Source organism: Anthonomus grandis, chromosome 6, assembly GCF_022605725.1.
Source record: "Anthonomus grandis grandis chromosome 6, icAntGran1.3, whole genome shotgun sequence".
NCBI lineage: Eukaryota > Metazoa > Arthropoda > Insecta > Coleoptera > Curculionidae > Anthonomus > Anthonomus grandis.
This window is the reverse complement of record NC_065551.1, coordinates 14,985,582-15,000,978: the sequence shown is the minus strand read 5'-3', so window position 1 is coordinate 15,000,978 and position 15,397 is coordinate 14,985,582. Positions and strand designations below refer to the sequence as shown.

General features: G+C 31.7%; 1 protein-coding gene across 3 annotated transcripts in view; it reads right to left on the bottom strand.

Moving 5' to 3' along the window:
• The window catches only part of LOC126737119 (growth factor receptor-bound protein 2), a 56,052-nt gene extending 54,795 nt beyond the window's left edge, over positions 1 to 1,257 (bottom strand). Inside the window, exons 1-4 of one of the 3 annotated variants that reach the window (XM_050441858.1) lie at positions 1,090 to 1,257; positions 834 to 1,023; positions 284 to 381; positions 99 to 218 (exon numbers count right to left, since the gene is read on the bottom strand). In XM_050441858.1, the coding sequence (XP_050297815.1) occupies positions 99 to 218; positions 284 to 381; positions 834 to 911 (296 nt within the window). In that variant the 5' untranslated portion in view covers positions 912 to 1,023; positions 1,090 to 1,257. Of the gene's footprint in view, positions 1 to 98; positions 219 to 283; positions 382 to 833 lie in introns of all 3 variants that reach the window. The other 2 variants (XM_050441857.1, XM_050441860.1) reach the window with 2 other exon arrangements.
• Between the last annotated feature and the right edge of the window lie 14,140 nt (positions 1,258 to 15,397).

The following is a 15,397-nucleotide window of genomic DNA, read 5'->3' as shown; positions in this document are numbered from 1 at the left end:
GTTTTTAATAACCCAGGGTTAATAAAAACAAAATCTATATTTAGAGTATTTTTATTAAATTATGTCTATTATTTAGCAGTAAGAAAAAGTTTACTTACTTTACTGATAAAGAAAAGTCTCCAGGGCTAGTTTCACTTATCCTGATCAGGAATGCACCTTCATGCTTATTTAGAAGAAGTCGTTCAGAGTCACTTCTTGTTATTCTTCCATAATACCAGCTAAAAAAAATTGAATAGAAAACTGTAGTGCTTGATATAAAGTGTGAAAACTCAATAAAACTTACTCATGTGGCTTCATTTCAATATAATTACTAGGAATAAGTCCCTCTTTGCCATCTAATTCTGCTCTATACCAGTTCATATCATCTTCCATATTTAAAACCTTAGGAATAAATGTATATTAGATAAATTACATAAAATCTTTCTAAAGGTTTATCCATGTCTTAAACAAAATTGGGACAAAAATTGGTTTTTGTGACTAAAAAGTTATCATTTTAATGAAACCTGACAATTAAAAATGCTTTGTCAGGAAATTGATAATAATTTAAATTTAAATAAAAAAATCTTTATAGTATTAGCAATCTGGGAACTCGCTGTAAACTTCCTATATAAAGTGATGGAATATAAAACTCTATAGTTTGTTTGTTTTGCAATTGTATGGTTTGCTCCCTACAAGAACAAACTCCAATACTACTCTCTAAAGATTTAGGAATTATTTAAATCAGTTAAGATGTTATTCAGTGCTCCTATTAAATTAAAATAAACTGGTAAACTGCTCAATGCCAAATGGCACTGGGTAAAAAAAAAACAAATAGAATGAAACAAAAGGCATACCTTAAGAATTTGGCCCCTTTTAAAACTAAGCTCGTCGTCGGCCGTAGCTACAAACTCGTGCTTCGCTATCGCCTCCATGCTCTACTTTATGAATTCCTTTAGGATACTTTCCAAAAATTTTGGCTTTTCTGCCCTAAATTCCAATTTTATAAGTGATTCTCCAATCGCTTGAGGCAAATGATTCACTGGCCTGTTCAAACGTCAAAAATCAGGTGTAAAACAAAAGCAGATTTTCACCGATTTACTGTAGTTTTACCGACTATTTATTAATATTGTAGCGCGAAAACATGGCGCAAATGGGATTTTCCGCCTCTGAGTTGTTTTTTTGACCGCTTTTCTCGAGATTTTCCTGTTTGTTGATGAAATTTAACACTAGACTATCTTCTTTTGGAATCTGTAGAGTTGTTTTGACGGAAACGCCCGATATGGAAGGCAACTGTTAGCCGACACTGCGCGAGCACCTCAGTAGAAATCTATTGCAAGAGGCAAACGTTATAAAAGACGGACCGTTATTAGATTAGATAGATTTTTCTGGGTATGTTTCACAGGCGACTTTACTCAAGCCACGAAATAATAGTTGGCAACGTCGTACACGTGGGAGATTCGGATCCGTTTTGGTGGATCCGTTTACGCTTTGAAAGCGCGGCTCTGCCGAGATGGATGTTCAATTTTAATTTTGTTTTATTTAGAAATGAGAATAATTTATGTGATTGATTTATTGTTTCAAATATGTATAGGCGCCGTTAATAATTTTATAAATGCAATATTAGACTTTTTCCCCTATAGTCTAGTCTTTTAGTTATATAAATTTCCATTAATAAATTAACAACATTAATAACATCAATTAATAAATTAACAACTTTCTCAGTCTATACTAAAGAAGTGCATACAATGTTTGAGGCGTATAGAATCAAACCCCGCTAACTCCAAAATGCAAAATTTTACAGGAATTGAGAAAAACCGTTAGCTAGATTATTTTTTGATATTTGATTGCCAAATATTTTTAATTTAAATTTTCTATATAAAAATATCTAAGTATTGGTAAAAAATCCACCATGGCTCTAAGTTTTAGGCTAAATATTTAGGTTTTTGTTTGGAGTTAGCGGCTTTTGATTGTGAAAAATGGATATAGCGGGTTTTGATTCTGATTCAGGGTCCGAAATACGCAGCAAATAGGTAGAGCTTCTTTAGTTACTTTTTTAACTTACTTCACTATAAAAATAAAAACGTAGTATGTCTTAAATCATGTTTATTTTAATTAACAGAAATTGTAATTCTATAAATTTTAACGGAAACATTTTGAATAAAACACAAATTCTTTTAGAACACATTTTTTAAATAGACAGAGATCCCAGCTCTTCAACTGGTTCGCACTGCAAATCTGGAAGCTCTTCATTAGCATCAGCTTGATCTGGTTGGCGAAGTTCAATATTTACGAAAAAATCAAAATCCTCGTTAAGCCTCCAGTTTTCGCCATAGTGTGATTCTAATAATTTACTTACTGCTATAATTTTATCTTGTTTGACAGGAACGTTCACAGGAAGTTGTTGAGGATTCATTGATTTGATTTGCTTATTTTTCTTCGTAACACTTCTAGGATTGCCTAATTCAGTTCTGTAGTTTACTTCACCTTGAACTTTCGTAATTCGATTTTTGTCAAGAGTTATTTTAAACCGTTTCGAAGGATTAAATTTAAAGTGCCATGCTCCAGGTGGCTTTAGTATATTTTGGGATTCCTTCTTCCAATCCAAAACAGGGACATCGTCACCCATTTTTAATACTGTGGCATATTGTCTTATGTGTTCAATATATTGCTGTGGGGTCGTAATTATCTCTTTTTTTCTTATAGCTTTCTCGATATTTCCAAACACCCTGTCGGGTGGTATAAAACTGTGTCCAACTACAGGAAAAATTATCTCAAGTTTCTTAATATTTGGTGGCGCATAACATTCCAGCCAATTTGAACACATTCCCATCATGGTGGTGTTTTTGTTTTGGCCACCACAACCATCAACAAAAAGTCTAATGTGCGTTTTACCCTCCAAATTCATGTTTATGAGCCGATGGAAAACAGCACTAGCAATTTCATTAGAGCTTTTCGGCCGAACAGTTTCATTCCAACAATAACAAAACACGTTTTCTGAAGTTAACGTGGTCTTGGAACTACCACAGACAATAGTAAAATTGTAGAAGTTATATTGCTTTGAAAAATATGCCTGTTGGTCTGGAAGTTTTGGAACTGGCAAATTCTTTTGGCAGTCAAATGATAATGTTATCATTTCAGGCTTTTCTTCCTTTAGTAATGCAAAAAAAGCTCGTGCCTTAAGTTTATGCACTGTTTTTTTAGCCATCAGTGTAGCTTTTCTAGGAGGATCATCTCTCGCCAGCTTTATTTTTTCACTTATCTGAATGCATGTGGAACATACATCAGTCCTCGGAGAACCGAAGCCAATGTTATATTTTGTACAAAATTCACGTCTAAAAAATGATTCTTTAACACTGACATTGTCAAGTGCTGAATTTGAATACATTTGGTACAGTTTTCTGATGTTTAGTTCTGACGGCAAATATACACGACAAGAACTCTTTGACCTGCAATAATGTGAATCCTGACATTTGAAAGATTCCAAAAAGAACTGAATTGTCTCTCGCCTACATTGATATTTCTTGCTTTTATGATCTCCACCCCGGTTTTCATGTGCCATTTGCCCACTTTCAAAATGTCTTTTTAAAACTCCATAAACTCTACCTTTATTAATATCCAGTATACTCAGAAACGCAGGTTTGCAAACTGGAATTATTTTTCCGCTTCTATTCCTTACAAAAAATTTGTAACTTAATTTTCTCACTTGCCTCGAACTATTCTTTGGGCGCTTCCGCTTTGGCAATTGAACGTTGGTATACTTCACAATATAATTATCTTGATCAATTTTTGCAGGAGTAGCATAAAACTTTGAGTGAAAATCAGATATGTCAAATTTGGTTAGAGTGCTGCATCGGAAGCTCTTCGTTGCATGATTACAGCTTGGGACACCCGGTGGTCTTTTAGGCTTGTATCTAAAAATAAGTTGAAAGTGACATATTATTGAGATTACAACGAACCGGCTTTTCATTTTACTTACAAATTATACAAAATTAAACTTATACATTCTTATTTTAACAAATTTTAATGTGCCCCTAATTGTAGTTATCAAAGTAGCAATTAACAATTTTAAAAAATGTCCTAGTTTAGATTTTCGACAAAAAAACGCTTACTTGCAAAAAGATCCTGACTTGAGTATATAAAAATACACTTAGAAACACATTTTTACCAAAATTACACAATAGGACTTACCTCTCAATCTTTTGCTTCTCTGATTTTCGGTTGGATTTGTTTACTAAACATTTTCGGGCTTTGTTCGGTGTACATTTTTGTACGGGTTTATTATACTCATCCATATTTATATTTAAAACTTATTTATAAAAATCACTAAAAGCAATAACTCAGATCCTGCACAATAGAAATCTAAACATCAACTGATGCAATGATACATAAACATGTGCTCGTATCTAATAGAGCAACGTCATTGGTCAAAATGGAGTTGGCGGGATTTGATTGTAACATGTGCAGGGAGTTAGCGGGTTTTGAAAATAAACGCGATGTTTTTGCCATATTTTAGACCTCTTTTAGCGTGTTTTGAAAGTTAAGATTCACACGACCAGATTCATTGGCAAATTAGCTGTGAAATTAAATCAAAATATCATTTTTGGACAAAAGTGGAGTTAGCGGGGTTTGATTCTATACGCCTCGTTTGAACAATTAGTGGTGTCGTTTGTTTTTCTTAAATCAGAATTTATTTCTTTAATCAGAATGTATCACCCATCCTAAGCTAGAAGAAAAATATTGTAGGTACCTCATGGTGTGTAGATAAAAATAATCTCTAAGTAGTTCATATGCGCAAGAGGATATAATATATAACATAAAAAACATTACTATAGTTGATGGGCAATAACGTTTTTGCTTTAAAATAAGTAAAGTTATTTGATCTATTAAAAGTATTACTCGATTACAAATGTCATCTTTTTCATTCTCTAAGGCCCGGTTGTACAATAGGCCTTCGACAACAGTTCATAACTTCATAAAGATCTCCGGTTCAGCGGAATTAATCCGTTGTACAATGTTAGTTCAAACGATAACCTGCGGTTCATCTTGAACGTCCAATTGGGAGCGTTCAAAGGGAGTTCAAGCAAATTTTTAAGATTAAATTAATATTTAGTATATCATTTTGATATTTCTATTTATGTAAATACAGCCGCCTTTCAATAATTATTGTGTTTGGTAAGGTGCTAATTTATTAGTTACTAGGTACCCTAGATTTAGTTTACAAGAAATTTACTTGTGTTTTTTTGTAATAATTGGGAAACTATACATTTTGGTATAATGACGAACAATTAATTTGTATTGTGTGTGATGCAGTGCAGTCAGAGACCAGAAAACTGCTTTCTTTGTTTAAAGGCAAGTACAGTCGGCAAATTTGAAAATGTCCCTCGCATCTGCTCTCGGACTTCGTTGCCTTACAATTTGGCAACATGGCTTTTGACTGAAAGGGGTAGCGTACGGCGGGCGCTAGGGTGTAGAGTATCGATCGAGTTTAGTCGTATATAAATAGGCAGGGGTGACGGAACTCATTTTTCAGTAGATGGGGTTTTTGCAATGGGACGTTTCGAATATTTTTGTGGCTGTGCAAGCTGATATTAAAAAAATCAATCAGTTTGTTTTTCTTCCTTATGTAAAGTTTTTAGGACAATGCGCTATAGTGTTTTATACGTTGGCTAAATGCGCTCTTCAAAATTCTGTTTCATTTCAATTCATTACGTAATACGAGCTGAGATACTACCAAAACTACTTATTTTGGAATATCCTGTCTAGCGCTGTAAAACTAAGTACTTGTACTAAGTACTACCATAATATGGGAAAAAAATTAAGATTTTTGTTTCTTTTTCCTCACATTTTATTTATAAGTATACCTATATAAAAATACAGGGTGTAGAACTCGTCAAAAGAAGTTGGTTGATATACCAAAAATTGCCTATACTCGTATAGTAAAAGTTACATATTAAGAAAGTTAGTTTGCGTTATTGAAATTTTTTTTAATCATTATCTAGTTAAGTGGACATTGTTTTTACAAAAACTGTTTTTTTCAAAATTGTCCCCACTTGTTCAATTAACCCAAAATGTTGTTCGGCAAATCCATATTTTAAATTGTTTATGTCTTTATTTTGGTAAGAGGTAGAAAAAAATCTATGTGGTTCTCATGAGTAAAGCACACTTTTTTACTGAAGTGATGAATAAAGTAATATTTCCGTTTGTAAATAAGGCACTCTCGTGATTTCTTCTTGAATAAAAAACTATTTTTTTATATTTTTTTTATTGAAGCGAAGTTAACTTTAATTACTAAACTTTAATTGTAGTAGTCCCGTATCTTTTTTTATTTACTTTTTTTTAAACCTTATAAAACGTATAAGTAATGGATCAAAGGTCAGTTTCAAAGCGAAAATTTTATTTCCCATTTAATGACAAATTACAGTTCTTTAAGTATAACATCTTAATAACAATTAATAACATTCAAAACTAATCCTAACAAGCTTTAGTAAGTATAATTACAATTTAAATCTACAATAAAAATACTTTTTTATTTAAACTTTTAAATAGCCTACGTATTGTGTTTTTTTCGAAACTTACACCTTTTTTTTTAAAGAATTCACCATTTCAGCCCACAAATTTTCAATGGGGTTTAAGTCGGGGCTTCTGGATGGCCATGGAATTAAATTAAATTCCGGATGTTCCTCAAACCATGTTCTCGCCATACGGGAGGTATGAATTGGACAATAATCGTGCATAAAGGATATTGGTCTAGCCGGATATAATATTCTGTATGAAGGCAGAAAAGAATTTTCCAAAATGTCCACGTAGTCCGCGGAATTCATTTGGGGTGGCGTGGTTACCAGCATTCCGGGTCCATTTTGGGTCATCCAACCCGATAATGACAATGTTATTCTTCCGCTTTTTTCAGTTTTTTGGACATAATGGGAATCATATCTGGTACTTGTAGGTCTCCACACTAATTGATGGGACCTTATGTCCGAAGAAAACGTGTTTTCGGTAAATACCACATTTGACCAGTCTCGGTCAATATTTTCTTGAGCAAACCTAAGCCTTCGCTCTGCGTTGTCGACCATTAATTTGGCCTTTTTGGCTGGTTGTCTACAATTTATTCCAGCTGAACGAAGAGTATTCCTAATTGTTTGCATAGTAACATCCAAGTTCATGGTTTCTTTGACCACCCGGCTATTTGTGAAAGGGTTATTTCTTACTTGGGTAACAATAGCTTCTCTTATATTTTCGGTCAATACAGGTTTCCTTCCAGGATGTTGTCTGGTTTCTACATGCCCTTCTACTTCTTGACGTTGGATCCAGCGTCTAACTTGTTTGACCTATTTAAAAGCAAATGCAGTAATTAGTATTAATTAATTAAATAGATATCTATTATACTATTAGGTTAGTGACAACAGTTTAGCAAAGGGGTGGCCTATATGTATAGGTATAGATAAAAAATAGCAGTAAATATTTTATTATTAAGAATAAGTTAATAAAGTAGGTACTAAAAAAGCAATAACAGCGTCTTTTAACAATAATATAATTTTATATTATTTGTTGGTGTTTTTTTAAAACATTCAGAGCGTTACGTCAAAATATATTTCTATGACAACTTTTTTTAATATATGGTGAAAAGCAAATAAAGCGAAAATATTGACAAAGTTTTCAAAGTGAAAATATTTCAGATTAAAATGTTTGCTATGACTTTTATAAAACCTTCATATTTAAAAATAACAACCGGCGCGAAGTGACAAAACTATTTTAAATTATAATAAAAGCAGGCGATAGAATTCTTCTCTTCTTTTTCGTAAATTACCTATGTCAAAGCTCACTTATGACAATGCTCAGTCTAATATCGTAAAATGCATATACATATGTATCATATTACTAAATCGAATAAATATAATTAACGAGGTAAAGCTTAAATTTGGCATAAAAAACCCATTCACAGGTATAATAATAAATACAATAATAATACAGATATAAAAATATACTAGATGGGTACAAATAATGCGGTAAATAGGTAGTGGATTGGCTCACGGTGCGTTTTGGACTAAATATTATTTTAATAAACATTTTTTAATAGGGCCACTCCCCTTAACCCTCAACTGGTGCAGTAGTGAGTCAGATATTAAATTTAAAATTCAAAATATCGCCAATCTATACTACATTCGACTACCGTTTTTGAGAAACCTTTAAACCTATTAATACTTTTTTTAGGGTATGGTACTGCATTAAATTTATTTATTATCTAAAAAAAAAACTATACCTTCGTTTTTTAAATATTTAGAAAAAACTTCAATGTTTTCAAGATATCGCGTTGCAACACTTTAAAAAACTCACCCTGTATAAGGTTTGCTTGGATTTAAAAAATACTACCTCAAAAAAAACAATCAATCATATGTAAAATGATTTTACTTTAAAAATTAAACAAAAACATTTTTTATTTTGATAGACCCAATAACATGTATATTTTTCTTTGTTAAAAAATGTAGGTAAGTTTTATAACTTTTTCACATATCTATCGATAAATTAAACTTAAGATATGTAATTTTCAGCTATTTTTCTAAATAAAAAATTTAATGAAAAAATTATAAATTACCCTCGAAATCACTTCTATTTAAATAGATTCCCAGGACGATGAGATAATAATTTTCGTTTTTGATCTATTAAATTTATTAGCTTATTTTGGGATATCAAAAAAAGTTGGTTCCGTATAAAAACAGACCTTTTTTTTTAAATGAAAGTTAAAGAGAATTTTTGAAGATTTTTGACAAATTTCATAGATTAGTTTAAATAGATTTTACCTAACAAAAAATTTAAACGAAATGCATACAAACTTACTGAAAGATCCGTAGCCATTGCTATTTCTCGTAAGGTGGCACCCATCTCATGCATAACAATAATTCTAGTACGAATTTCCATAATACTCTCCCTCTGTCCAGGCAATCTTGGCATTGTGAAAAAATATTACATAAAACACTTTAAAAAATAAAAAAAAATTAAACACGTAAATAGACTCGAGGCACTTATAAACACAAAAGACAGTACAATACTACTTACCATCAAATTTATTTATAATTACCACCTTATACATTTTACCTGCATCCCCGTGCCGCCAATTAATATGGAAAAACCCTCCTTAAAAACAGATCTTAAAATTTACAATGGTACCTTATACACAATGTTATAATGGGATCGATCGCATAAGCTGCCCCCGCATCAGCCCCCGTTACTTATTTTCGAAAAATGCCGCTATACTTTCTTCATTCATACAGTGTAGCCAAATTGTGCTTAAATTACGTGTAAATGGGTAAAGAGACACGGAGCGAGGGACATTTTCAATTTTGTTGACTGTACATGTTACAATCTCACTTTTAAAATGACATTTTAATTTTATGATTTATTATTTGTCGTTTGACCCAGTCTATACGTTGATGCACAGAAAATTAAAAAAGTTGTGTTATCTTTTCTTTTATATCAGTTAAAAGTCAAAAAAAGATAAAAAATAATTTAAAAAAAACTGGTGAATGCACTGGGAGATAGAAATGCCCGCCGCCTTCATTTATTTAACATTGTTTAAAAAGATAAATACGAGGCGAGCTACGACAGTTCTTTAAAATGTCGTTTTCTTAAGACAATTTTTTTTTACACATTACATGGCAAAAAAAAAGACTAAAAATAACTTAAAAAAAAACTGGTAAATGCAGCGGGCATTTCCAGGGCATTTCCATCTCCCAGGGCATTCACCAATTTATTTACTTAGCTTTTTTTAAAAAGATAAATACGAGGGGAGCTACGACAGTTCTTTAAAATGTCGTTTTCTTATGAATATTTATTTATTTACACATTACAAGGCAAAAAAATATTGAAACTAACTATTAAAAAAATGGAGAATGCGCCGGGCATATCTATCTCCCAGCGCATTCACCAATTTATTTACTTAGTTTTGTTTTAAAAAAAAATTGTACTTTTTAATCATACCTAAATAATAAACGAAATGTAAAAAGAAAACTAATTATTTTAATAACGAAAAAGAAAATAAGGGATTGCTTAGAATGTACAAGAAGAAGTAGCTAAAGCGCTTGGAATTAGTTTAAGAATGGTGCAAAAGGTTGTATATGAAAACAAGAACAATCTTATTTCCAAGCAGGAAACAAAGTATAAAAGGAAGAAGCCGAAGACTGAAGATTTAAGTGAATGTGTAAAAATGAAGTAACAAATTTGACTAAAAAATGACAGAGTCGGAAAACTCTTCGTCTTTTTCCGAATCTTCTTCAAATGGAGCAATGCTCAATGGTTCAACTTGGATATCGAGTACTTTTTCTCTCTTCCACCAGGTTCTAATAATGTTTTCTGTGTGATCCACTGATTTACGCCAATACTTCTTTGTGATGTGATTCAATGCCTCATTCCAAACAGCTTCAACCTGGTCAGATCTAAGCCCAGCACCCACATGCTTCTCATAATAAGATTTTGACTCTGGCCATATAAGCTCAATGGCATTAAACTGACAATGGTATGGTGGGAATCTTAAAACTTCCTGGCCATATTTACGTACTATTTCGTCAACAGCATATATTTTTGGTCTTTTCAGCGATTTTGCAATTGAAAGAAGTTCGGATTTTAGCATATATGGCAAGGGATTCTGATTTTCTTTTACTAACCATTCATAAATTTCGCTTTTTCTCCAACTTTCATTTGGTTGTTTATGCAAAATTCTTGAATGCTACGACGCATTGTCTAATACTATTAAGAAAGGTTCTTGCAAGTTCGGTATTAACTGTTCCTTTAACCATTTTTCAAACATTTCGCAATTCATATGTCATGATAATCCATACTTTTAGACTTATAAGAAAAAATTAAACTTGCACCTGGAACGAATCCCGTTGAAGACCCGGCATGTAAAATAATAAATCGTTTTCCCTGACCATATCCTTTTTTTCTTTTCACGCTTTTCACAGATTTATTTTGCCAAGATTTGATTCCACTCCCGTTTGAAAATATCCAAGTTTCATCTAAGAATACCACTTTCCTTAACTTTGATTTTTCATTTTGTGTATATTGTCTTAAAAATCCTATTCGTTGGCTCACAATATTTGGAAGTTCACACAAATATCTTCTATTGCAGTCTTTTTTATAGCGAAAACCTATGCTTTTAATTAAATTTGATAAAGCAGAAAGTCCAATTTCCAAAGTGCCGCTTTGCTTTAAAACATCCCTCAGAAATGGCAGCGTTATACTTCCATTTTTACACATTCACTTAAATCTTCAGTCTTCAATTCTTCCTTTTATACTTTTTTTCCTTCTTAGGAATAAGATTGTTCTTGTTTTCATATACAACCTTTTGCACCATTCTTAAACTAATTCCAAGCGCTTTAGCTACTTCTTCTTGTACATTCTTAGGCAACCCTTTATTTTCTTTTTCGTTCTCGAAGTAATTAATATAATTAAGTACCATTTTTTTGGCTTGAGGATTTAGAAATCCATAAAAAGGCTTTTTCTTTTCCTTGTGACAAACAAAGTCATCCGTCAATCGAAACGAGACAGGCATGTTTGTTATGAAAGTAATTGTTTTAGAACCACTGACATTTATCATTTTATCTTCTTTTGATACATTAACGCAGTGTTGCCAGGTCTCATGATTTATCATGAGATCTCATGATTTTGACTTACATCTCATGATATCATGATTTTGTCTAAAAATCTCATGATTTAAAAAAAAAACAAAGATTTAAAATCGTAACTCAGAATATTAGTCGTAAAAATAAAAATAAAATAAAAATAACCTAAAACTACAACTAAATGTACACATATAAATATCATAAAGCCTTAAATAATATCCGCACAGCCCTATATAAACGGGAAATACTGACGAGTATGGGGATTCCCCGAGATTCTCGGATATTTCTACGGGCTATATTTTTCACGAAGTTTTATGCATTTGCTCGTGTATTTGGTATTGTAAAGCATTATTTGTGAGTTGAAAATAATTAAAAAATATGAGTGACAGTGATTCTAGTAGTTCTAGTAGTAGTACATCCAAGAGTATATCTCTTCCAGGACCTAGCAAGAAAAGAAAGGTTTATAAGCAAAATTTTAAAAAGGAATGGAAAAATATACCGGGTTTGCAATGGATCGAGAACAGCAGAAAGGGGACAGGCTTTGCCTGGTAGGTATTTATGATATTTTAAGTTAAGGTACTTTCTGTAAAAATAAGTGCAATTTGGATTTATTGAGTACAAAATCTAAATTCACTTATAATAATGTTAAATCGAGAATTAAATGATAATATGAGTTACTGAATCGTAACTAATTAAAATTTGCTTTAATGCGGATATATATAATTTAAGGCGAACAAAACTTTTATTTTAATGGAGGTAAACGTTTTTTTTTTTAAATTTAAGGTGCGATTACTGTAAATGTGATGTTAAGGTATCTGCAGGGAAAACCCAACTAGTAAAACATTCTGAGACTGAAAAGCATGTTAAAGCTTTGCAGAGAGCATCAATGGGCAAGCAAAGTCAAGTAAAAATAAGTCAAATGTTTGCAGAAAGTTTTAAAAAAATAAGCATTGCCGAAAAAGCGAAAGAAGGAATTATAAGAACTGCGGGGTTTCTAGCCGAACATAATCTCCCTATGAATTTGATGGAGCATTTCGTCGATTATCTCAATGCTGTAGGCACTGATTCAGATATTGTCAAACAAATGAAATGTAAACGAACAAAGATGTCAAGAGTTTTACAAAAAGTTACAGGCTTGTCTCAAGAATCTTGGCTACTTGGCCTAATGAGGGATAATAAATTTAGCATTATCATAGATGAGTCTACTGATAACTCGTGCACCAAACATTTATTTTTAGTTGTAAGAATGTGCATTAATTTTGACATTGAAGACAACTTTTTGGCGTTAATCCCAGTAGTAGAGACCACAGAGGCTGCACTTTATGAAATTTTAATCAACTTCCTTACCGAAAATGGTGTTCCATATAAGTCAAACTTTATTGGCTTTGCTTCAGATGGAGCGAGCAACATGGTTGGCGTTAATAATTCTGTGGTCAGTCGATTGCGAGAAAATATTCCAGGTATATTCATAATGAAATGCATATGCCATAGCTTTCATTTGTGTGCATCATATGCATGCCACAAGTTGCCTGAGGAAGTGGAACAATTTGCGAGAGAAGTAAGCTATACGCTAATAAAATAAATGTATACTTAATTAAAAAATATAATTTTTTACAGGTATATAACTATTTTTCAAATAGTCCGAAGAGAGTGGAAGAATATAAGGAATTCCAGGAATTTGCAAATGTCTCAATATCGAAGATTTTACATCCTAGCCAGACACGTTGGTTATCTCTGGAATGCGTGGTTAAAAGGCTTCTTAATCAATATGAAGCTTTGAGGTTGTATTTCGTAGATCAGGCGTCTCTTAAAATCAGTCAAGCAAATATTATTTTAGAAAAACTAAACACGCCCGAAAATAAATTATACTTATCATTTTTATCGCATGTACTACCTATTTTTAATAGCTTAAACAAATTAATGCAAAGCGAATCGCCCAAAATTCACGTTATTCATAAAGAGGTTGCTAGAACAGTTAAAACAATTTTAGATTATTATATTAAGGACGAATATCTAAATGCCAACATTGAAAATATAGATTTTAAAGACCCTAGACTTTTTTTTTAATTTAAATGACATGTACTTTTCTGCCCACATAAACTCTGCCGATCTGGAGAAAAACCGACTCGACATGGTAAAATTAAGATGTCTAGACTTTTATATTGAGAGTGTGGAGCAAATATTGTCAAGATTTCCACTTAAAAACTCTGTGTTTCAGAAATTAGAATTTCTAGATCCTGAGGTAGTTAAATCAAGAAAAATCAGGTCTATAAGCAATGTTTCTATGTTGTTTCAAAATTTAATTCCTGCTGATATGCAAGTTATTGACAATGAATGGTTGTTACTTAGAAATTATGAAATTAATTTTACCTGGAAAGGTATTTGCGATTTTTGGGGTAAAATTGCTAAGATTTAATGTGTGGAAAATACAGAATCCCGGTTTCCCAATTTAAGTAATTTTGTGTTTAATTTATTAACTTTGCCGCATTCCAGTGCTAACGTAGAGAGGGTGTTTAGTCAGATAAATTTAAACAAAACAAAACAGAGAAATCGGTTGAAAACTCCTATGATAGCTGCTATACTGCACACCAAAAGTTAAGTGGGCAGAGAAAACCGTATTTGTTCAAATTTTCCAATAGGAAAAGATTTGCTTAAAAAATTAAATAAACAAATTTATGATTCCGATGAGTCAGAATAAAATAACGGATATTTCGGATTTTTGTTTTTCAGTTATTTACTTTAAGATTATGTACGTTTGTTTACTTTAACATATAATTTTATGTTTTTATTTAAATTTGTTAATAAAAAAGTAGATATTTTGGTACTTGTATCTTTATTTCATCAAAAAAATATTTTAACAAAAATAATGTATGTTTTTTTTTTAAATAAGGCTTAAAACGCCATCTCATGATTTTTTTTCCAAAACTCATGATTTTTGGTTACATTTTTCATGATTTCATTTTATTTCACCTGGCAACACTGCATTAACGCTGCATATATCTGTTATGTTTATCTGACGCGTTGTAGTTAAAAAACGTTGTTGCGCAAATTGAAATGAATCGTAACTACAAAAGTTTGTCGTTGATAATCCGATACACCCGCACGATAAGAGCGATTTTGACTATAGTTATGTCCTATAACTCATCGGCTAAACTGATATAAACTCCCTTCAACTGACATTTTGATCCTAGAGATAATCCTGCACTAATTTAACCCTCAAAATCAATCCTTGTAAAAAGGGCTGTACTTAATAAAAATAGTCTATCATTTGATCCATTGACCTAATAGATACGCGCGTTGTAAACGTAGCTATTGCTGTTTCTGGTGAATGTTTTAAAACTTGACGTTCCGCCACCTTTTTTAACGTGCTAGTTAACCAGGCCGCAAGAGATCTCTACCGGCGTAGGAATTTTTTAAATAAAATTATATATTAATCTTATAAATACTAATTTTGTTATTAAAATGAAATATAACCTATTGAGTTACTTAAATTTTGTATTAAAAAATCTTTGAAATATTAGATAATGACTAAAATACTTTTAAAAGTGTTATATTTTTGAAGAACTATTTTTCTTAAGGTAGTGGCCAGCTGATTATGATACTCTCCGACTTGTGCAGTTTCGAGCCAACGTGGACAGCTTGGTTACATATAAATCACCAGTTCAAACGCTTCAATCCATTTACTAATAAAATAAATTTCTATAAAATTATCAATTATTAGAAATCAGATATTATAAATTAATACGATATAGAAAAAAGTGAAGACTTTTTCTACAATGATGTCATAGAAGTGACAACCGGCC